Below are 23,174 nucleotides of genomic sequence, written 5' to 3'. Positions count from 1 at the left end.
CTGGCGTTATGGGATCGAGCCCCACATCAGGCTCTTCCGCTAGGAGCCTGCTTCTTCCTCTCCCACTCCCCCTGCTTGTGTTCCCTCTCTCGCTGGCTGTCTCTATCTCTGTCGAATAAATAAATAAAATCTTTAAAAAAATAAATAAATAAAATAAAACAATATTGATTCTATGGAGCCAGTTTTAAAAAAATCATTGTAACAGCTGGAGGTCTTTCAGCACTTGTACCCAAAGCACACAGGAAGATCACAGAAATGAGACCATTACCAAGCAGCCCACAGAAAGCAGCGTGTGAAGCAACACAATCGTCACAATTGTGGCCAGAGCGATGCGCCGGTTATCCTCACGAACAGCTGGCCAAAACGTCATTGCCAAGACAGAGCCTGAGATCCCCAGGGCGATCATGACCAGAATCCAGCGCACAGCCTTCTGGGGGATAATCCACAGTACCTGAGAGAAAAGGAGGGAGAGGAAGGCTTTACTGGGGGCATCTGTTTGTTCATTCCATGCACCCGTATTTATAAAGTCCCCGGAGCCCATCAGCAGCTGGGCACCCCCTGCCACTCTGGCTTCTCAGGCCAGCCTGGAGAAACACCCCCGCGTGCAGACGGAGGGGAATGTTTTCAGAACGAGGGGCTGGGGGTCCAGCAAAGGCACTTGGCTCCCTATCCCCTTTCCTGCTGAACTTCTACATTCAAAGGGTATTTTTCAGGTGCCCATCAGTGTTGGGCTAGAAATGATGTCGCCGGCTGAATTTTCGACAAGCCCAGGACGTCGCTCAGAATAAGTGTGGTACTTACCGCTGTGGGGATATAAATGAAGAGTGAATATCCATAGACGCACACAATCTCCAAAAACGAATAGGAAACGATGTTCATAACTTTGCTGTTTCTCCACATGAGGAAACCCCAGAGTGCGAGAGGGACCAGCCAGGCATAGGCATAGATGATGGTGGCTGCTATGGATACTGAGGATGACAGGACAAAGGTGGTAATCCCCACGTAACCATGCCCTTAATTACTATCAGAGCACTTCTCATGCCCACCTGCTTCGCCGGGTCATGGGATCGTGTCTTACTATGCGTGACACAGTACCTGCGACAGAGCAGGCACCCGACGACGGTCCTGAATTGACAAATCTTCAGCACTGTCCTTGGGGTGATGACCAGTGGTCTCTCACATGGCTTTTATAACTTGTTTAATAACGAACAATCAACAGTATTAAATAACTGCATTATGCAACTGAAAGACTTCAGAGGGCCTCACTACAAGTGTTTAAACGTACCAAGCATTTCGATCAAAGGAAAGCCAACTATCCCCTAGTCGAACACACCCTCTTTCCTCGTCTAACAAGAGCTGATGCTGATTTCTTTCCCTTTTTTTTTTTTTAAAGATTTTATTTATTTATTTGACAGAGAGAGAGACAGCCAGCGAGAGAGGGAACACAAGCAGGGGGAGTGGGAGAGGAAGAAGCAGGCTTCCAGCAGAGGAGCCTGATGTGGGGCTCGATCCCAGGACTCCAGGATCACGCCCTGAGCCGAAGGCAGACGCTTAACGACTGAGCCACCCAGGCACCCCTGATACTGATTTCTTGAGCAAATTTATTAAAATGCCCTGGGTACAGATTAACTGGCTCTGCATGCTATTTAGAGTGCCTTCTGTCCCTGAAATAGGGAGTTTCAGTTCATCGATGAATTGCTCAAAATGTTCCTCACTTTCGCTTTCTTCGTGAAATAATTCTTATCTGTGCTGGAAATGCTATGTAGCGGCTCCTCAGAATAGCAACGTTCAGTATTTTACTGTCCCTTCCTCCTCCTCCTCCAGTAGCACCATGCTCCAGAGCCTTCGCTTTCCCTCTTCTGGAGTGGAGGACCAATAAGTGTGGCTAAGCCCGTGGCACCAGGCCTTCCTAGGAAAATCGGCAGCTGATGCACTCTTGGCAAGGACAAAAGCACCCCAAGCGATCGTAGTCAGACTCTGGTTAAGACATATGATTGGCAAAACAGTTTTAGCTCCCAGAGGAGTGTTTTCACATTGGGAACTCCCTCATTAAGCCAAATGTAATTCTGCTGACATACTGCCTTTTTTCTTTTTTTTTGGATAACTAAAGGAAGAGGAAGAAAATGACCTCTATGCCTATGGCCATCCACTAGGCGCCAGGCATTACACTGAGTGCTTTATTGAGAGGAAACACTGTGCGAGTCAAGGGCACAGGCTCCACATGCGGACCCCATGGGTTCTAATCCTAACTCTGCCACTTGTAGCTAAGTAACCCTGAGTAGTGAATTACTTAACTTTCCTGCCTTAGTTTCCTCATCTGTAAAATGGGAATAAACACAGTATACTACCTTATAAGACTACTAAGAGAATAAATGAGTTAAAACAAATATACTTAGAACATTGATTGATAAATAATAAATGCTCAATCAAGAATTAGCCTTTTATGGGAGCCTGGGTGGCTCAGTCGTTAAGCATCTGCCTTCGGCTCAGGGTGTGATCTCAGGGTCCTGGGATCGAGCCTCACATTGGGCTCCTCCGCTGGGAGCCTGCTTCTTCCTCTCCCACTCCCCCTGCCTGTGTTCCCTCTCTCGCTGGCTGTCTCTCTATCAAATAAATAAATAAAAAATCTTTTAAAAAAAAGAATTAGCCTTTTATATTATTAACTGATACGTAAATACATTATTTCACATAATCTACATCTTCATTTTAGAGATGAGGAAACAGGATCAGAGAAGCTAAGTGGTCTGGTGAAGATCAAATAATAACAAGTGGTGTAAGCAGGATCTGACTTTGTGGATGTATGCTCTATATAAAATGGAAAAATGTTTAGGGGAGCCTGGGTGGCTCAGTTGGTTGGGCATCCGACTCTTGGTTTCGGCTCAGGTCGTGATCTCATGGGTTATGGGATTGAGCCTCATGTCGGCTCTGTGCTCAATGGGGAGTCTGCTTAAAGATTCTCTCCCTCTGCCCCTCCCCCCCATAAATAAATAAATCTTTTAAAAAATGGAAAAATGTTTATTGATAGAGTCAACGACTAGCTTACTGGTACATTCATATCATGACTCTCTTATACTGCCCAGCCAAGGAGGGTAAGAAAAGATAAAAACCCTCCTGAGCTTCCAGACCCTCAGGCAGGGTCATTCACTCCTTCTCTGTCAACACACCTATACATACCGCTGATACAGAAATTAACATACTCCATTTACAACACTGTTCATTTGCCTGTCTTTCTTTACTTAACCATCGAACAACTTGAAGGCAGGGTCTATATCTCATGAATAACATTTATTGAGTTAAACTCAAACCACAGTCATTTGACAAATGGGGCTGTAACTGAATCCAGGCCTGATTCCATGTAAATGGGCCTGGAGGGTAGAAGGAAGGATACATGGAGACACACACACACAGAGGTAACTACGTATCTCTCTACACACACGTATGTGTACATGTGTAGGAACTCTTTCTTGTATAAGGCATTATTCCAACCTCTTTACACACATCAATGCTTTAGTCTCACAACAGCCCAATAATATTGGTATTATTATGCCCATTTCACTGATAAGGAATCTGAGGCCAAGAGAGAAGAACTAATTTACCAGACACGTAGAAGCTAACGAGTGGGGGAACTGGAACTTGAGGCCAGTGACCTAGTTCCGGGGACTGTGCTCTCAGCTGGTCTATCTACAGCCTCTCCACAGGACAGCAGGCAGGCAAGGGGGCGGGGGGAGGGAAGGAGAGAACGGAGGAAGTGGCACACGTCAATCTCCTACAAAGCTAAACTTCCTCATTTGGGGGGTGGCTGTCATCTGCCTAGTCCCTAAAAAGCCATCTGTTGCTTTTTGTTTGTATAATTATCCAATACTGCCACAAGAAAAGAAGTTTTAAAACAATGTCATCCACAAGCCCATCACTAGGACAAACTCCTTTCTACATTCTCCCTTCGAGACCCTGACCACTTGCAGACTCCTCTGGAACAAAGTTGCTAACAGCACAGGCATAATTTTGGATTATCGGTTTTCCACATTGTTCTAAGTGCTTCATAATTAGTGGCTACCGACCCAGCTAGTTGAGTCACCATGACTTAAATAACAATGCCCCTATTGTTTCTAACATCTGGATTATAGAAATAAGGCTACAATGGAGACTTTCATGCACACTGTTTTTTACTAACTTTGCACATTTTTCTTTGGATAAATTCCAATTGCTATTCAGCCTTCCCTTCCAGCTTTCCAAAAGATATGTGGATTCATAATACTGTGCATGTACTCAAAGCCGCTGAATAGTATACTTGAAGAGTTAAAATGGTAAATCTGATGGTATGTGTATTTTACCACAATAAAATAGAAGATTATGTAGATTTACATAGATGGGTGGCAATTCTGAGATGGTAAGTATGTTTGAATCCTTACATGCAAAAAGCCAGGGCTGTAGCACCTAGAGACAGGGGCCCAAGGACTCAGTAAAAGGGACTCATGGTTACAAACTGAAAGCATTCCAAATGAGTCAAGCTATTCACCAACCTTTTCGGAATTCAGGCACATAATGGTATGTCTTCTCTCCCAGATGGATTAAGAAGTTGGAAAGGTTCCCACTAATCGCTATGGCAAAGACCAGTGTGGCACATATCCAAAAGGGGCCTGCAAAGAAAACCAGAAAATTCAGTCATGAAAATGAAGCACCAGCTTCTGGACGCTTACAGAGTAATTTCTTCTCTCCCTTGCCCTATTCATGTAAGCAAGGGAAACTGAATTTTAGATGCAATCAATACACATTTAATGGGAATTTTCTTTTTTTAAAGGTCAAACACGCAACTCAGCAATTAGGTGCATTGAAGACAGGGGAGACTGAATGAAAAGGCCAAAACACCTTCCACAATTAGGTAAATAAAGACACTAATTTGTTTACAGCTTCTTTTATTAGAGAGTCGTCCAAAAAATCATGGACATTTTGCTAAATCTTTGCCATCGGGATACAGGAAGCAAAGGTTACTTCCCTTATCTAAGCGCCAAATGTTAATTAATGCAGAGAAAAGTAAACCGGGCAGGTCCTTCTGCAGTCTAAACAGAAGAGCGAGTCGAGCAGAACACGGTAGGGAAGAGTTCATTTAATCTACCAGCTCATCGTGGTTGTGTGTGTGCACGTACTGCGTGTTTAAGGCTTGTTTTTTTAATGAGAAAGTTATACATTCACACAGTTCAGTGTTCAAAAGGTATAAAAGGAGGGGCGCCTGGGTGGCACAGCGGTTAAGCGTCTGCCTTCGGCTCAGGGCGTGATCCCGGCGTTCTGGGATCGAGCCCCACATCAGGCTCCTCTGCTATGAGCCTGCTTCTTCCTCTCCCACTCCACCTGCTTGTGTTCCCTCTCTCGCTGGCTGTCTCTCTCTGTCAAATAAATAAATAAAATCTTTAAAAAAAAAAAAAAGGTATAAAAGGGGATCTAGAGAAAAATAAACTCCCCTCTCTCTCTGTTCCCTAGCTCTAGGCATTTCTCCTTCCCAGAGCTTGCCACCACAACCCATTTCTGGTGAATCCTGCCAGAGATTTCTTTTTCTTTTTTTTTTTTTTCAAAGATTTTATTTATTTATTTGACAGAGAGAGACAGCCAGTGAGAGAGGGAACACAAGCAGGGGGAGTGGGAGAGGAAGAAGCAGGCTCATAGCAGAGGAGCCTGATGAGGGGCTCGATCCCATAACGCCGGGATCACGCCCTGAGCCGAAGTCAGACGCTTAACCGCTGTGCCACCCAGGCGCCCCCTGCCAGAGATTTCTATCTACCTATAAACAAATGCATATTTGGCGTTTGTTTACATAAATGATAATAGATAGATATAGATATATCTTGCTCTGTACTATTTTCACTTTATTATATCCTAGAGATTCCACCATAGCTATTCATAAAAATCAGCTCATTCTTTTTTTAGTGGTTATCAAGTATCCCACTGAGTGAATGAGTACACCGTGCTTTGCAAATCCCTATCACTATTTCACTTGATTTCATGAACGCCACCCTTGTGTCTCACTATCCAGATAAAGTGCTTTGTAGAACAAACAGAATTTTTTTTTTTAAAGATTTTATTTATTTATGTGACAGAGAGACAGCCAGCGAGAGAGGGAACACAGCAGGGGAGAGGGAGAGGAAGAAGCAGGCTCCCAGCCGAGGAGCCCGATGTGGGACTCGATCCCGCAACGCCGGAATCACACCCTGAGCCGAAGGCAGACGCTTAACGACTGCGCTACCCAGGCGCCCCAAGAACAAACAGAATTTTTTAATTGAGAGATTTCTAATAAATCTTAGGAATTTAATTTTTCAATTTCACCAGTATTTTGCAACACCTTTGGGAATACCTACAGGCACCCTGACATATCACAATTCAGAAAGTTACTGTGCTGTGGGAGATGCCTGGAAGAAATGGGTTAGCGCTTCTCCAAGCCAGGCTGGTTTCTGAAGGTGAGAAAGGGAGCACAAGTAATCCACTGGGATGCTCCAGAGTCACCAACAGTGGCTTTCCACAAGTTGCTGCTGACCTACTAGCCAGCAAGCGTTCTGCTACCAGACGAAATCTCGTTCACTGTATTATTCTGCGTACCGACCATACAAAAGATGCAGCGAACAAACAAGACCAAAACACCTCCTACAATTCAACAATTTAAAAAATCCCCCAAAGCTGTGTTGAACAAATGAACAAAACTGACCATGTGTGGTCAATGGGCTGAGACCATCCAAGCATACCGTAGTTCCCATAACTAGAAAGCAGAGAACATCATACCCTATTGTTCATTACTTGTAAGAACGCACTGTCCTCTAGACCCTGGGCTGGGTGCTGGGGACATGATGATGCACAACAGATACTGTGACTGTGTCCTGTGCCTGTGGGCACACAGGAAGCTCGGAGAGACACAACCACCTGCGCATCCCAGGGCCTGCCACGTTGCTTTAGATGTCTTCTCGCTCCCTCTTTCCTGCCAAATTCCTACTCTTATGGCGGGGGGGGGAGCCTTAATTTAGTTTGCATTATGCCTTTTTATATTACAAAATATTTCTGACATACAGGAAAGTACAAAGAACAATAACACAAACACTGGTGGACCCATAGAGCTACTTTTTAAGTCTTTCTAATGGTCATACTACTCACATCCTTCTACAACATACTTTTTCTCATTTATCTCTGTTCTGAGACTTATCCACATTGATGCTTGTCGATCTCATTCATTCATACCACTTACATCCCCACCAGACATACAAAAGTCTCCACTGCTGAGCACATTCTTGACAACTCTCCGTATCAATGTTTCCGAAGATCTGACTTAAGAGTATGTCACTCCTGTGCTTAAACCCTCCAATGGCTTCGCACTCAAGTAAAGACTGAAGTCCTCACTGTGGCCAAGACCCTACACAACTTACCCCTCCACGTTGTCTCTCTGACCTCATCTGCTAGGTCCCCTTCTTCCCTCTGGCCCAGTCACGCTGGTCTCTGCTGTTCTCTGAGCATACCGAGCAAGTTCCTGCCTCAGGGCCTTTGTGCTGGCTGTGCCCACGGCTTTAGATGCCTTCCCCTTAGATATCTACATGGATTGCTGCCGATTCCTCCAGGTCTTTACAGTAAGTTCACCTCTGAATTTTTTTTTTTAATTCAAGTCCACCCACCCACACAAACTTTCTTGTCCTTTAAAATTTTCACCTTGGCATTTATCACTAGCATATATATTTGACTTATGTGTTTCTTGTTAAGCTCAATAGATTCTAAACTGCCTCAAAATAAGCATTTTGGTCTGTTTTTCTCACTGCTCTATCTCCAGTGCCTACAATAGTTAAGTGCTCAATATCTGCTGAATTAATTGAATGAAGACAAGCCAATTTGTACGTTAGTTAAAATGATGAGCATAATATCTCGTTTTGTTTTTATTTCCCTGATTATAGGTGGGCCTAAGCATCTTTTCATGTATTTGTTGGCCATTTGGGTTTCCTTTTCTGTGAATTGCTCGTTTTCTCCCAGAACTTATCATTGATTTTATTCTTATAATTGGTAGGAGTTCTAAACTTAGTCTTGCTTTTCATCCTTTGTTGCTTATGAGAATTGCAAATATTATCTCTGGCCTGTGGCTTAATTACTTTTTTTTTTCCTTCTTACTTTGCTTATGGTTTATTTGGTGATGTAGAAATTTTGTATTTTAGTTTACATGTAGCTAAATTCATCAATCTCTCCCTCCAATTCTGCAGACCAGCACTTCTGTCGTCTTTTTCCTGACCACTGCCTCCCACCTTCCCGCCAAGGCCCAGTCCTCTCAGCTATCGAACACTTTACCTATTTAGAACTTCCTTTTTTTTTTTTTAAACACGTCTATGAGCTCATGAGGCTAACAGTGTTGTGGAAAGACGCAAGCTTTGGGTTCAGATCCTGGCTTTGTCATGAGAGGCAGCATAACAAAGTCATGAAGAATATGGGTTATGAGCTATGCTGCTGATTTGAAAACTGAGCTCAGCCACTTACTAGCTATATGATCTTGGGCGTGATACTTGACCTCTGTGTGACTCAGTGTCTTCATCCACACAATGGGATAATAAGAGTATCTACCTTGTAACGTTGGGGTTGTCATGAGGATGCAGTGACTTAATACAGGTTCTTCCCCAATAACAGGGGCACACGGGAAGCACTGAGAATGTCTGCTAGTGTCATTTTCATTGCTAACTCCATGACTATGGGCAAGCTGTCCTCCCCAAACTTTCATTTTCTCTTTTGTGAGACAAGGCTGCCTCGGAGTGTGGGAAATAAAGCTGTAAAACAGTAACACAGGGCTGAGCTCTTGGCACTTGTGAGGCGTTCAGCAGATGTTAGTTCTCTCGCTTCTCTCTCCCTGGGGGTGGAGACTATGACTGTGTCTTTGAATCCTCAGTCTGCAGCACGAAACACGGTGCTCAAAAATTGTTGGCTGGCTTACTCTGTGACAGGCGCTGACGACATGGATCACTCAGACACACGGCCCGTCTCTCAAGATCTCAGGCTGGAAGAATGAACGAGGGAGCTGGAGAGAAACCGCCTTGGCAACACTTCGACGAGAGGCGTGGGCCAAGGCAGTGCTTTCACACGGTGCTCCCTGGCGCTCAGGCGCTGCTGGACATCTGGCTGGAGCTGCCGGTGCTGCCAGAGAGAGGGGCTATACAGAGGGAGCCTCTCCTCAGCCTCCCCCACAGCCGCTCCGCTTTCACGGGCTCCCAGGATTGGACATCCATGCCATGCCAGTTGATGAAAAGGTTCTGTAGCTTAAAACCACCAGGCGAACAGAACAAAGATGGGCTTTATGGACCCTAAACTGGTGCGAGTTCTACTTTTTTCGTTTGACACCTCTCAGCCTTGGTGTCCTCACAGGGAGAAGAGGGATAATCACACTGAATCTAGAGTCTTGTTGAAAGGACTCAACAGCGTATGCAGTCACTGGCACACAGTAGAACCTTACGAATTCCTTCTCCTCTTATAATCAACTATGTACACAGTATGTAACATATTACTCTAATACTAATTTAGGACTGAGCATACGTTGTCCTGAGCCTCATCGGGCTTCGGCTTCCTCATTTGAGAACTGGGGATAATGACACTCACCCAAACACTGCTGCAAGAAGGAAAGGTGACCACATACACAGTCTTTTGCAGAGCGCCTGCACACAGAAAGCACCCAGAGCCACTGGCTCTCTTCTCTTCTCCCTTCAAACACGGGAGGCCACGGTGGCGGGAGCCCTTTCCCTCAGGAGCGCTGGGTGCGGGCCTCTCACCTTATCTCAGACACCAGGGAGGTCAGGGAAGACAGTCATCCCCCCGCACTCATGGCTCTTACAGACTTCCAGTGCCGCTGGCTGAGGCCCAAGGGGAGCCAGCTCGTCGGAGGGCACAGCTGGGACTCAGCACACGAAAGAGTAAGTGCAAGAGTCCCTTCCCCACACCTACCCCCACTACCACCTCCTCTAAAGTTAAAATCAACACTCTCCTCTTAAAGTGACTTCATTCATCTCAAGTTTGTAGTGTCATCTGGAGACTTTCAAAAGACAGACTAATTGCTTGTCATCGCGGCATTACTATAATACAGAATTGCATCTTCCCCAAAATGTTTCGCAAAGGTTGTCACTGATGTTCAGAAGGCTTGAATGCCCCGCCAACAGCGCACTTATCCAACTTTTCAGGCAACCCGCAGTCTCACCTGAATTCAACCAGCACACGGTGAAGAATCAGAACAGTGCTATACATACCGTAAAGATCCGGATTGCTGCGGATATACAGCCTCACAAAGTTTTTTCCGGGTATCGGCAAGACAGACCCTTTAATTCTGTCAAAGACCTGGAAAATAACACGGTAGTAAGTCTACTGAAGATTTCTTTAAAGTTTAATACATTGAAATACTGCAAAATCGAAACTCTGTGATTACAGCTTTTACGATGAGAGTATTTTCAAATGCCAACCTTTACTTTTGTAAGACCATATCCGGTATACAAAAGCTTTCACATCATGCGATTGTTTAACCATAGAAGACACAAGTCTCCATTACGGGTGAAAGGAAAGGTGAAACTGGTTTACAAACCTGGTAAGTGTCTACATCAAAGAATGTTTGATAGTATTCAAACGTCCAGAAGGGGGAGCTTTTCTTCTGTCCAGCAAGTAACTGTCAGAGGTAAAATAAAATATAATGAACACAGAAGTAATTTCCTCCTGTCAGCTACGCAGACACTGGGAGCTGATCTAACGGAAAATCAAGATGCACGGAAGACGGAGCCCTTCTGCATTCATCAACTTTGCAACAGCCGTGCCCAACTCAGCCTGACAGAAAACAAGCATCCATTCTGAAGTCACACCGCAAGGTTTCAATTCCTGGTCCGTCCACCAGGGAGAGACTTGACAGATCACTAGACTCCGTTCTCTAAAAAGTACAGCGAGCAAGACCCACCTCGTAGGATTATAGGAAGGATGGGCTCAGTTCTCTATAATATGCATCAGGTACGATAACACAGACACGCAAACACGTACAGATGGAAGGCAGTCAGTGTATCTTTTACTCCCACCGCCTCAAGATTCTTACCATCACCCCCTGATTTCTCAAAAATCTGATCTGATTTACTCTCACGTACTAAAAGCTTAAAATATACTCCTCTGACAAAACCCCCCCCTCAAAATTCCAATTTAGAAGAGGCACACTTGGGCCACATCTGTCCCAACAGCACGGCTATTCGACAGCGGAATGCAGGCCCCTTGCCACTTCGGGTCTTTCGTGAGGATTCACACAGCAAAAGGCACAAATGGCCTATGAGGAGCTCTGCACAGCAAGGGAAGATATTTTTGGTTCATTAAAAGGAAAATTTGTCCATAATTAAAGCTGTCCAAAGTGGCAGTGGCTGCTTTCCATGGTAATGAATAGCCCACTTCTGGAGGTATTCAAGTGCTGTCTTTCGGACACACCACAGACGGCATTCATATCTTGGGAGGGAAGCTGAAACAGGAAACTGAAGGTTCTTTCCAACTCTAGTATTACAAGATATTGAACTCCAGAGACCCATGTTCCATCAGTTAGGACAAGGAATTCAGTATCTATCCTAGACTACTGGTAACATCTTCCCAATTCCTAGACAAATTAAGATAATGGATAGAATGTTCCAGTTTTAAGATTTTTTTCCCCTTACTCATTTTTCAAACTTTTGATGTCTACTGTTGCTCAGTGTGATGGTTAATTTCATATGTCAACTTGTCTAGGCCACAGCACCCAGATATTTGGTCAGACATTATTCTGGATGCTTCTGTGATGGTGTTTTTGGATAAGCTTTACATTTAAATTGGTGGACTTTGAGTAAAGCAGATAGCCCTCCACAATGTGGGTAGGCCACAGCCAATCAGGTGAATGCCTGAACAGAACAAAAGGCCAACCTCTCTGAGCAAGAGGGACCTCTCCAGAAGACTGCCTTTGGACTTCATCGGCAATACCAGCTCTTCCTGGATCTACCGCAGAATGCTTTTGGACTCAAACTCCAACTCCTTCCTGAATCTCAGCCTACCGGCCACTTCCACCAGATTTTGGGGGCACCAAGCATCCACAATCACATGAACCAATTTTTAAAAACAAACCTCTTTCAGGGCACGAGAGTGGCTCAGTCCATTGAGCATCCGACTCGATATCTGCTCAGGTCATGATCTCAGGGTTGTGGGATCAAGCCCCACTTCAGGCTCTGTGCTCAGCACAGAGTCTGCTTAAGATTCTCTCTCTCCATCTCCCTCTACCCCTCCTCCCTCCCTCTCTTTCTCTCTCTCTCTCAAATAAATAAATACATCCTTTAAAAAAAATTAAAAATACACCTCTTTCTCAGGGCACCTGGGTGGCTCAGTCGGTTGACCATACAACTCTTAGTTTCGGCTCAGATCGTAATCTCCTGGGTTGTGAAATCGAGCCCTAGGTTGGGGAGTCTACTTGAAGATTCTCTCCCTCTGCCCTTCCCCCCACTCGTGCACACACATGAAATAAATCTTTTTTAAAAATTAAAATAAATAAATAAACCTCTTTCTCTATAAATACACATTGTATTGGTTCTATTTCTCTGGAGAACTCTAATTAATCGTGTATACGGAGGCAAGTTATTTAAACTTTGTGCCTCAGGTTTTCCCTTTGCAAAATTGAAGATAAGAATAGTTCCTGGCATACGGAGTTGTTCTGAGGATTAAATAAGATGATCCAAGCAAGGAACTTTAAATGGTGTCTGCCAGCTATAAAACACAGAATGAACATCAGCTGTTGTAATGATAATGATGACAATAGTCAACATACTATTTTCTTATATTTCAGATGAGGAAACCCAGTTGTCGGGAAGTTCACGTACCTTACCCAAGACCACGTAGCTATTACTACTGGCTGGGCCAGGATTCAAAGTTAGGCTCCTAGGCCTAAGCTCTTGCCACAGTATCTAGTATACAAGGGTATTTAATTTAGCATACACCTCAATACTTATTTGGATATTTCATGGAGTTCCACAAAGAGCACCCGGCACGCGGGAGCTAAGCTATTTAGTAAGCCTGTGGACTCACTGCTATAAACTGGGGGCTCCCCTAGGGCATCACGGTCATGACTGTATTGATAAAATATCAATAGAAATGCTGTTTTTCTGGAACCCACTAACAGTACACACAAATAAATCTTTGTGATCAAAACCAGCCACCTGATACTCACCGTCCAACCAATGCAGGAACCTAGAAGTCTTCCTAGAATCCTTGCTCTCTCTCCTTCACCCCTTTCCCACCAAGTCCTATGGAGCCCGCCCCCTCACCACCTGTGTCCAACTCTAGTTCTGGCTTCATCACTTCTAGCCGAGACCACCTCCACGGCCTCCCACCTGGCCTTCTGGCCTCCGGTCTGTCTCCTTCCAATTTATACCCCACAAGGCCACAGTATCTTTATCTTTAAACTTCGCTGCCCATACCATCTAAAATCGTTCAGTAGCTCCTGATAGCTTTCAGAAGACAATTCCTACTCATTCGGCTGGGTCCTTGCCAGGCCGTGAAGCCTCATCTCCTGTCTTCACCTATACTTGGCTCCGTATGTATGTGAAGGTGGGAAACATGCTGTGTGTAGTGCTCTTCTGTGCCTCTTTGCCTTTTCGAGAACAGTTCCCTTTGCCCAGATCACCCCCCCCCCACCTTCTTCCCTTGGCCACCTCCTACGCCGGTGCCAAGACTCAGGTTAGGGGTCACTACCTCCACAAGGTCCTGGCTCTGCACCCGCAGCCCCGGTGTCCCCTCCACCGGCAGGCTTCCCGTGGGTAACAATGGCCTGGGTGCCTGTCTGTCTCTCGCCCGCCCCCACCCCGAGGCAGAGGACACGTCTGATCTACCTTTGGACTGGCACTGCCTGGCACTCTGTGTGGCACACAGGAGACAGTGAATAAATGCATGAAGAAGCTTTTAAAATTTTAAAAGGAAAAACCAATTTCAAAGGCAAGTTCAAACCTCAGTTTTGTCAGAGTCATCGTTTCCCAGCAACTCATCGTCCTCTTCTCCCCCTGAGCCTCTTGGGAGTCCTGGTTGGTGTGTCGGGCTTTCACTAGGACCCTCGATGTGTATTGTAGTGGCACCTGGGTTTGCCGCTGAAGTGGCTGCATCACCAAATTCTGAAAGCAATTGGAGACCTTACCCACATGGGAAACGCTATACTTTCAATTTTAAAGGCAAGCTGTTATAACCCCGGCTTTGCTATACACTCTATTTGATACAAACAGCAAAAGGCTCTGAAGAAAAACTCATCTAGAAATCAAGCTGACTTGGAAAAAGGATTACGAAGACAACACAATTTGGAGTCAAACCTAGATTTTAGTTCTGGCTCAGCTACTTACTAATGAAATGAGCCTGAGTAAGTAACTCAACCTCTGTAAGCCTCAGTATTCTTGTCTACGCAATGGGAAGAACAATACTTATCTTCAGAGAATAATATCTTCAGAGAATTTGGGGAAAATTAGAAATCTTACCCAAGTAAAGTCCTTAGCAGAGTGGCTGGCCCATCGTGAGTACCCAATCTAAACCTCTTTTCTTTGATTCAAGTTCAAAGAATTTTAATGGAAGTTGTTATTTCCAAGAAGTCCTATGTAATTACTATGGAAAATATAGGGTCAAATGTAAAAGTAGAAAGCACAGCATAAATATCACTCACAGTCCCACCACACAGAGGTAAACACTAATAATTTTTGATATGTTTCCTTTTCTCTATATAGTGAATCCATAACATTCACGACAGTGACGAACATTCATTCATTCAACAAATATTTACTGCATGCCTACAGTACTGACCTAGGATGTGATACTATATAAACAATTTTGTATCCTGCTCTGTTGACTGGAGATTATAGAAAAATGTTTTTTCATTTTATATCAGTCTTAACAATAATCATTTTCATGACCACGTAATATTCCATCAGCTGGGAGGTGGAGAGACTAGGAGAGGTTGTTAAGTTGGATGTTTGGGGTGTTTCCAACTTTCCGTTATAAAAAGATCACCGTAAGAAGTGTCTGCATAGAAAAAGCCCTTGAGTTATTATCTATGAACACCTGTCTCCGCAATCACCAGGACAAAGGGCGCAAACCATTCATAAGGCTCTTAAGCCATGGTGATAAACTGCTTTCCAAAGGAACCTCAACTAGTCACACCTACCAGCAATGATCGAGACTTCCTGTCTCTGGCTATTCTAACAAACTTTATTTAGCTGCTTTTGAGTAAAACTCAAGAAAGCTCTGAACCTCAGAAGAATTCAGGAAGAGTACCAGCAGGGAACTATTATAAAACTACAAGCACAGGGGTGCCTGGGTGGCTCAGTCGGTTGAATGTCTGCCTTTGGCTCAGGTCATGATACTGGGGTCCTGGGACAGAGCCCCAGTCGGGCTTCTTGCTCAGCTGGGAGTCTGCTTCTCCCTCTCCCTCTGCCCCACCGCCCTGTTCGTGCGCTCGAGCGCTCTCTCTCTCTCTCCCAAAAAAATAAATAAAACCTTAAAAAAAAAAAAAAACTACAAGCATAGCATGAATCCTACAACCGGCAGTAGGATGGGGCTCTAGGATAACTAAGCCCACTCTTATGTCTTTCAGCTATGTAAACAGTTTTACGGAGAGAACCAGGTGACTAAAATTAATTAGGTGGCTAATAGGTGTCCATCAGTCAAGCCTCAGTCTGCAACGTTAGAGCAGCGCGGTGCTCTGGAGTGAGATGGTCCTTTGTGTCAAAGTTCAGACTAACATTCCATGACCTCAGGCAAATGACTCTGTATCTCTGAGTCTCTGTTTCCAAAATGTAGATAATGCCTATCTTACAGAGAGATTTTGAGAATGATATGAGATAATAATAAATATTGTCATAGCTATCATTTATTGGCCGGACGGGACACTAACATTTAAAAAGACGGTCACAACGGACGGGATCAGATGGAGGAAGATGCACTTAAGTCTCACATTTAAAAAGCACTAGTTCAGCAGGCAGAAGGGCATGCCAGAACGAGAGCGTCACTTTAGAGGGAGAAAGGACAAAGATGTTCAAAGGAGGATGATAACTCCTCTCCTTGCCGGGGCTAGGAAAGGCTTCTTAGAGAAGATGCTGTACGAGCACGGCCAGAGGCGGGGTGGGGATGGCACCACGCACAGAAGGCACGGGACAAGCAAGAGCCAGAAGACGGGAAGTGCGCGCCCTGTCTGAGAAACAGCAGGTAGCATGGTTTGACTGGAATGTAGCACGTGTGTACCTCTCACAGGATGACTGGCCACACGTCCTGCTCCATATGAGATGAATATTCGTGGCCAGCTCAGCTCCTTGAGAGCAAGCCTGGTGTGTTCTTTATTTCCGTCACCAACGTTCTCTGCTTCTACACGCTGGCACACCCTACGCTTTGTGTGGCCTCTGTTCCTTTTCTGACACCGTGTCTTCCACCTGAAGGGTCCTGATCTCTAATTTCTCGCCTGAACTTCCATCTGCCCCAGGAAAGCCTGCCACGATCCCCACAGCATCCTGCACTCTCTTCTAAAGAGCAAAGTCCTTAACACCGTTTACCACGTCCTCTGTGATTTGGCTCCGGCCTTGTCTCTAACCTCGCCTTGTGCGAGTCTCCTCCGCCATCTGTGTTCTGGCACATGGCCCTCCTTCAGTTACTTGGGAGAAAAAAGTCAAACAAACCTCCCTCCTCAGGTGCTTTGCATATGCTATTCTCTACGCTGAACTTTCTCACACTGTACTCAGAAAGGGTGACCAAGGAGGGCTTCTCGAATGAACTGAGATTTAAACAGAGCGAGGGAGCAAGCCACGGGGCCATCTGGAAGAAGAATTCCCAAACAGAAAGACGGCACAAAAGCCCTAAGCTGTGAGTGTCCTTGGTGCGTAGGAAGGACAGTGACAGGCCCATGTGGGAAGGGCAGAGAGAAAGGGCAGGAGTAGCAGGAGAGGAGATCAGAGGGAGTGGAGGGCTGGATCACGGAGAGCCTCCTAACACAGGAAAGGCTCCGGCTTTCATACCTCGTGAGATGGGAGTCACTGGAAGGTTCTGAAGGAATGACATGATCTGACTTAGTTTTAAAGGACTACTGACTGCAAAACACAGACTGCAAGGGGACTAGGGAGGAAGCAGGAAGACCAGAAGGAAGGTAAGGGCTAGAATCCACACAAGAGGTGATGGTGACCTTGAGCATGGTAAGAGGTAGAGGTGATGAGAAGTTGTCAGATGCTGAATATATGCTGAAGATGGAAGCGGATTTGTCTTTAAACAACCCACCTCTTCTTCAGATAACATTGGCTGTGAAGCCAGGCTGCCTGGGTTCAAACCCTGCTTTGCCACTTGCTAACTATGTGCCCTTTAGGCAAATTACTTAATTTTTCTGTGCCTCAGTTTCCTCATTGGTAAAAAGGTAGAATAAAATAACTATTTCATAAAGTTAACATAAAGATTAGATGAGCTAATATTTGTAAAGCAAAACAGTGCCTGACATATATACTAAGTGCTGTGCAAGTGTTTACAAGACAAATAAGCATTTGTCAATCCCTCGTCTAGGTCAGGCTCCAGGTTATGAGTAATGGACTGTTCCTCCAGCACTTTCATAGTTTGTGGGTACATATTGAAGTGATCATTTACCAAATTAATGTCTCCCCCCACTAGATTGAAAGCTACATAAGGGAGTGAACTGTCTTGCTCACTCTTCTATCCCTGATAACTAGAACAACTGCCTGGTTCATAGTCACACCCATGAGATGCTTACTGTTTCAGTGAAGGAATGACCTGATCACATTTCATCATAATTACCTTTTTACACTTTTATCTACTCCAGCAGAGTAAAAAACTTCTCCTTTATCTTTTTATCTCCTGTATCTAGTGAGTTCAAAGCACAAAGGAGGTGCTCAGTAAATGTCTGTTGAACTAAAGCAGTAACTCTATAAACGTTTTTTGTAATCACTGTATTAAATTAATGATGTTACCAATCTGAAGGGCTATTTGGCAAAAAAGAACAGCTGGTGTGGACAAACAGAAAAACCTGGATGTGGCCAACATTCTTTTACCAAGATGTTTGAAGTCATCTTCTTAAATATAAATGCCAGTCTATCAATGAACACCCGTCACTGTGACTGCGGAAATACTGATCGTAAAAGCTGGGCACCCAACTGATGTACCTTCAAACTGCAGGTCATCTACAGCCGCCATTCAGCCAGTAGTCTTCTCCCAATTAGTAAGAAAATCTGCAGAGATCTAAAAAGGAAAAATAAACTTCATAGGACACCAGAATAAAATATATGCAAACAAATCTTGTTTCACTGTTAGAAATGGTATTGATTTCCCTCGCCTCCTTTTTTAGTGGGGTGGGATACTTCCTGTATAAAGATAACCATTTAGCATCAGATATTAGGAAACTGTCATAAAGAAACTAACCCGGGGGGTCCGAAGTTTCCATCCAATCTCATTCACTCTGAGTGTTTAAGGACCAGGTACAGCCTGGGGATGCAAGGGTGAGGAAGGGGAGGCTGGAGTTTGAGAGGTGGCTATGAGGACAGTGAAGAGCAAAGGCAGTTCAGCCTAGCCAGTGGTTAAGGGCACAGGCTCTGGGGTCAAACAGACCTGGGTTTGATTCCCGATTCTGCTTCTCCTCGCTGTGTGGCTGTGTGACTGTGGGCTCTTCGGGGCCTCAGTTTTCTCATCTGTAAAATGGGTGCATCATGGTACCTACTCACAAGGTGTCGGAGGCCATTAAATGAGACAGTGAGTGTTAGGCGCTTAGTGCACAGCCGAGCAATTAGTAGGCGCTGGAGTGAGGGCGACCCTGCAGCCTGGGACACCCTGAACCCAAGGTCTGGGAAAGAGCTGCCCAAGAAGCAGACGCAGTTTTAGGGGGAGGAGCTGGGCCGCAGCGGCCCGGGGGCGCAGGAGGTCACAGGCCCCCTCTGTCCCGGGCCGGCCAGCAAACCCGGCTGCCTCACCTCGGGGCCTCCGCGTCCAGCGGGTCCTGGGAAGGCTCCGGCCTCAGTAGCTCCCGCAGGTTCGTGTCCCGCCGAGTTGCCGGAAGCCGGAGATCCGGGGGGCGAGACTTCTCCGCCTCCTCCGGGCAGAGCCCCGCCTCCTTAAAGGGACCGCAGCACCAGGACAAGTTGCTCGGGAGATGGAGAGACCGGGGCCTCCAAAGACCGCCCTTCCCCCGCCCCATCGAGGCCGAGGTTCGGGTTCTTAAAGGGACAGACGCCGCCCGGAGGGGACGTGGGGACACTGGGGGGCAGAGGGGAGGAGGCGGCACAGAGAATTCTCAAGCGTGTGGTGTCTTCTGTTTGTTCGTACCTCTTTTCTGACTGAAATATAAAATAGCACAACGAAGGACAGTTGTCAAGTGGCAAAAAGTCATCAATCCCTCGCATTCTTTTTTGGCCTGAAAAATTTAATTAACCGGTGATGGAGTGGATGAGTCAAATCTTTTCTGAGTTGTGAATGAGTGATCAAGGGCGGGTGACGTCTGTTGACGTGGCCGCCCCCAGTACCTGTGGCACTCCCGCGCCGCCACCTTCTCCCCGGGTGAAGGCGGGGGCGGGGGGAGCGGTACGCTTTGGCCTCAAGCACCCCTCTGTCCCCCTCGGCACTGACCGCCACCCCGAGCACGGCTGGGACCCAGTAAACGACGGCCGAGGTTGCACCGGCGGAGCTGGTGAGAAAAGATCTGCCCTCCCTTCTGTCTTGGCCCGGTCACGCCTCCACAGCGCTCCAGCTTTGGGGACCATTTTGTCCTCGCAGAGAAAGGCTGCCTCGGCCTCGGACCTCGCCAGGACTTCTGTGCTCCCCTGTCTCCTGGGCTTGCCTCCAGCCCCGCGACGGCTGTTGTCTGCCCATCTTCACCGGCCTGGGAGCGCTCCGAGAGCAAGGACCAGGAATGACTTTGGTCTCTGGGTGTCCAGAGCCTCGACGCAGTAGTTGCTCACTGAAGGTTAACTGCAGAGCGACAAGCTGTGGCTGGCTGAGCAGCAGAAGCCTAACTCCCGGCTCACAGGGAGGTGGAAACTGACTTTGGCCTCACCACACCCGACCCTTGTGGTCAGTTGGAAAGACTTTACGTCTGAAATAAATATGTGTGTCTGTATTTTTATGCATACATACATACACACATACATACATACAGTGTATTTGCTGAACCGACATCATGATCAGGCTTTACACATGCAAGGCTCTCATTCTGAGAACACTCTGCAAGCTTGAGGTGACTCTCCACATTTTATAAAGAGGAAGTTGAGGCTTAGAGTATGTGCAGGGTTCTTTGGTCGAATAGGTACCAGGAGTGAATTGCAACGCACAAACTGACGTATGCAGTACGTCAAACACCTCTTGTACCCCCTTTCAGATCCTCTTGGCCTCACCTGCTGCTTATTTCGCCACCATGGGTGTTACTCGGGCCCCAGCAGTTATAACCTAAGTGAGCTTCTCCTCAAGCCCACGCCTCAGGCTTCTCACTTGCACCATGGCTTGCTTCCTGGAGGCCACGGGTCTGCTGGAACTGGTCAACATAGGGACAGGAGCAACCCAGAAGTGCAGGGGTGGGGAGTGGTTGATACATCATGGGACACATCTTGAGTAATGGAGTGAACGACTGATGCTTCTCTCTTTTTCCCCTCAGATAGTTCATATAGCTTTCTAATGTCTTGCAGGATCAAGCAACAAATGCCTTAGGAAGCGACCAGTTTGATAATGCATCCCTGCCATGGCTCTCCTTCCTTCCCTGCTTTATAGCCCCTGTCCCTCGCTCCTGGTTCTTGGACTCGCACTTGCCCATAAGGTCCTCATATGAGGAACCTGCACTAAGGCTCGCTGGTACCAAGAGTGGCCCCAGGAGTCAGCCCTCGGGTTGGAATTTCGGAACTGGACTGCTCAGCGGTCGGGTGGCAGAAACCCCAGTGCTGGTGGTAAGTATGTGTGTTGTAGGGGGCGGGTGATAACACCTAGACTATCTATTTCTTCTCTTGGAAACAGAAATAAAAGTTGTACCAATATATTAGTCATAGTGATATGTAAGTTTGGGCTCAAAATGAGAGAAGACTCAGTGATTCCTGGCTTAACTTAAACACTGATTCTCAGCTGCAGGCTGTTTTGTTCTGAGGGGGTATTTGGCAATGTCTGAAGTCATTTCTGATTGTTATAACTAGTGGGGTGCTATTGGGATGCTCCTGGCCACCGTACTTCTCAACACCCTACAGGCCACAGGATAGCCTATCGAATCCAAAATGTCAATGGTGTCAACGTGGAAGAACTGAGCTCAGATGCTCAGATGTCCCGAACTTGTCTGCGCAAGTAGATAAGCCCAAGGACATGAGCTCAGCTGGTGATGCTAATTCCACCTCTATTGCTCCTGGGGGCGGCTGAACCAGGGAGAGAGGGAACCCACCCCCAACCCCCTTAGATTGAATGAGGGAAGAATGAGAGGGGAGTGGAAGCTGAGGAGCAAGTCTTGCTCTGACGGACAGGGATGGGGGGTGGATGGGCCACTCTGGTTAGACACTGCGTGTGACCCCCGGCTTTCTGCTAGTGACCGCACAGCTGAGCGGTGCTCCAGAAAGCATCTCTAACACCCCCGTGAGTGACACGCATCCCAAGGAGCGGGCTGCTGGCACTGTGGGAGCATCTCACCTTGACTCTGGGGGTGGTACATGAGGGATGGGCAGTTGGTACCACTTTTATTTTTTTTCTTTTGGATTCTCTAACAAACAGTACTCGTGTCCTTTTTTAACGTGCCTGGTCTTAGGTCTAAGATTGTTTGAAGCCACCGTGTGGGCAAGAGAGAACTGGGATAGGCTGCCTGCCCTTGCGCGGGCTAGACCAGAGCCATCCTGCAACAAACAGGACACAAGATTCCTCTGAGTTTAACCCCCCCACCAAATTTGATTATAAAAATTTGTAAACTATATACATTTTAAAAGATAAAACAAGAGACTTCAAAGACTTTGTAAACTGAGTGGGCTAGTCCCGGATACTCAGCCGTTAGCAGTACCTGGGAGACGAGGCTGAGAAGCATGGCCTGGTGCCCTGCTCCCTCAGCTTGGCTTGCATTCTGTTGCCTCCCCTGTCCGATAGAGAGGTGAAGTGATTTGGCCTTGCTCGTACAGCTAGGTGAAGTTCAGGCCAGTGGTATGCTGAAGCATTCTCAACCAGTTCATGAGACCTGTTGTTAAATTCTCAGGAATTCTGTGCATCAGCCATTATTCAAAGTTAAATTATATAAACTTACAATTAAGAAATTATATGAACAATAAATTAACCTCAGAGGTACTAGTGTTCAAAACATCACTTTCTGGGGCGCCTGGGTGGCACAGCGGTTAAGCATCTGCCTTCGGCTCAGGGAGTGATCCCGGCGTTATGGGATCGAGCCCCACATCAGGCTCCTCCACTATGAGCCTGCTTCTTCCTCTCCCACTCCCCCTGCTTGTGTTCCCTCTCTCGCTGGCTGTCTCTATCTCTGTTGAATAAATAAATTAAAAAAATCTTTAAAAAAAAAAAATCACTTTCTAGGGGCGCCTGGGTAGTGCAGTCGTTGGGCGTCTGCCTTCGGCTCAGGGCGTGATCCCGGAGTTCCAGGATCGAGTCCCGCATTGGGCTCCTCTGCTGAGAGCCTGCTTCTTCCTCTCCCACTCCCCTGCTGTGTTCCCTCTCCGGCTGGCTGTCTCTCTGTCACATAAATAAAAAGAATCTTAAAAAAAAAAAATCACTTTCTAAATATTTCTCTACATTTTACCGTTATCTATTCTCCTAAAGCTGTATCTATTTTATATATACACTGTACTTCTGATAATCTCTTCCCAACTCCACTGGCACAGTGATGTCACCTTGGTAGCCGAAAATCAGCACTGGTGGAACTAGTTACATCACAGAAATCGGCAAATGCTACATGTCTGGGGTTGACTTATTGTTAACTGTCTAGACCAGGGCTGGCAATCTTTTCCTAGAAAATCCAGAATAGTAAGTATTTTCAGCTTTGGGGACTGCATAGTCTGTTGCAACTAGTCAACTCCGCCGTTGCAGCACAAAGGCAGACAGAGGCAGGAGTGTAAATGGATGGGCAGGCTGTATTCCAATAAAGCTTTACTTACAAATTAAGGTTATATAGCTTCATAAAATGAATCGAGAGGCATTCTCTTTTTTTCTGTCTTCTGGAGATCTTGGGCAAGGCAGGTATTATC

At 46.2% G+C, this 23,174-nt stretch overlaps 1 protein-coding gene across 2 annotated transcripts in view; it reads right to left on the bottom strand.

Annotated features, from left to right (window-relative positions):
- Window positions 1–19,091, bottom strand: part of YIPF1 (Yip1 domain family member 1) — a 35,668-nt gene extending 16,577 nt beyond the window's left edge. The window contains exons 1-9 of one of the 2 annotated variants that reach the window (XM_008699173.2): window positions 18,948–19,090; window positions 18,589–18,668; window positions 18,147–18,222; window positions 13,966–14,126; window positions 10,565–10,645; window positions 10,236–10,323; window positions 4,521–4,637; window positions 802–968; window positions 269–451 (exon numbers count right to left, since the gene is read on the bottom strand). In XM_008699173.2, coding sequence (XP_008697395.1) covers window positions 269–451; window positions 802–968; window positions 4,521–4,637; window positions 10,236–10,323; window positions 10,565–10,645; window positions 13,966–14,126; window positions 18,147–18,177 — 828 coding nt within the window. In that variant the 5' untranslated portion in view covers window positions 18,178–18,222; window positions 18,589–18,668; window positions 18,948–19,090. Of the gene's footprint in view, window positions 1–268; window positions 452–801; window positions 969–4,520; window positions 4,638–10,235; window positions 10,324–10,564; window positions 10,646–13,965; window positions 14,127–18,146; window positions 18,223–18,588; window positions 18,669–18,947 lie in introns of both variants that reach the window. The other variant, XM_008699174.2, reaches the window with a different exon arrangement.
- Between the last annotated feature and the right edge of the window lie 4,083 nt (window positions 19,092–23,174).

This window comes from Ursus maritimus, unplaced genomic scaffold (genome assembly GCF_017311325.1).
Source record: "Ursus maritimus isolate PB19 unplaced genomic scaffold, ASM1731132v1 scaffold_12, whole genome shotgun sequence".
Classification (NCBI taxonomy): Eukaryota; Metazoa; Chordata; class Mammalia; order Carnivora; family Ursidae; genus Ursus; species Ursus maritimus.
This window is presented reverse-complemented; position numbering and strand designations above follow the sequence as displayed.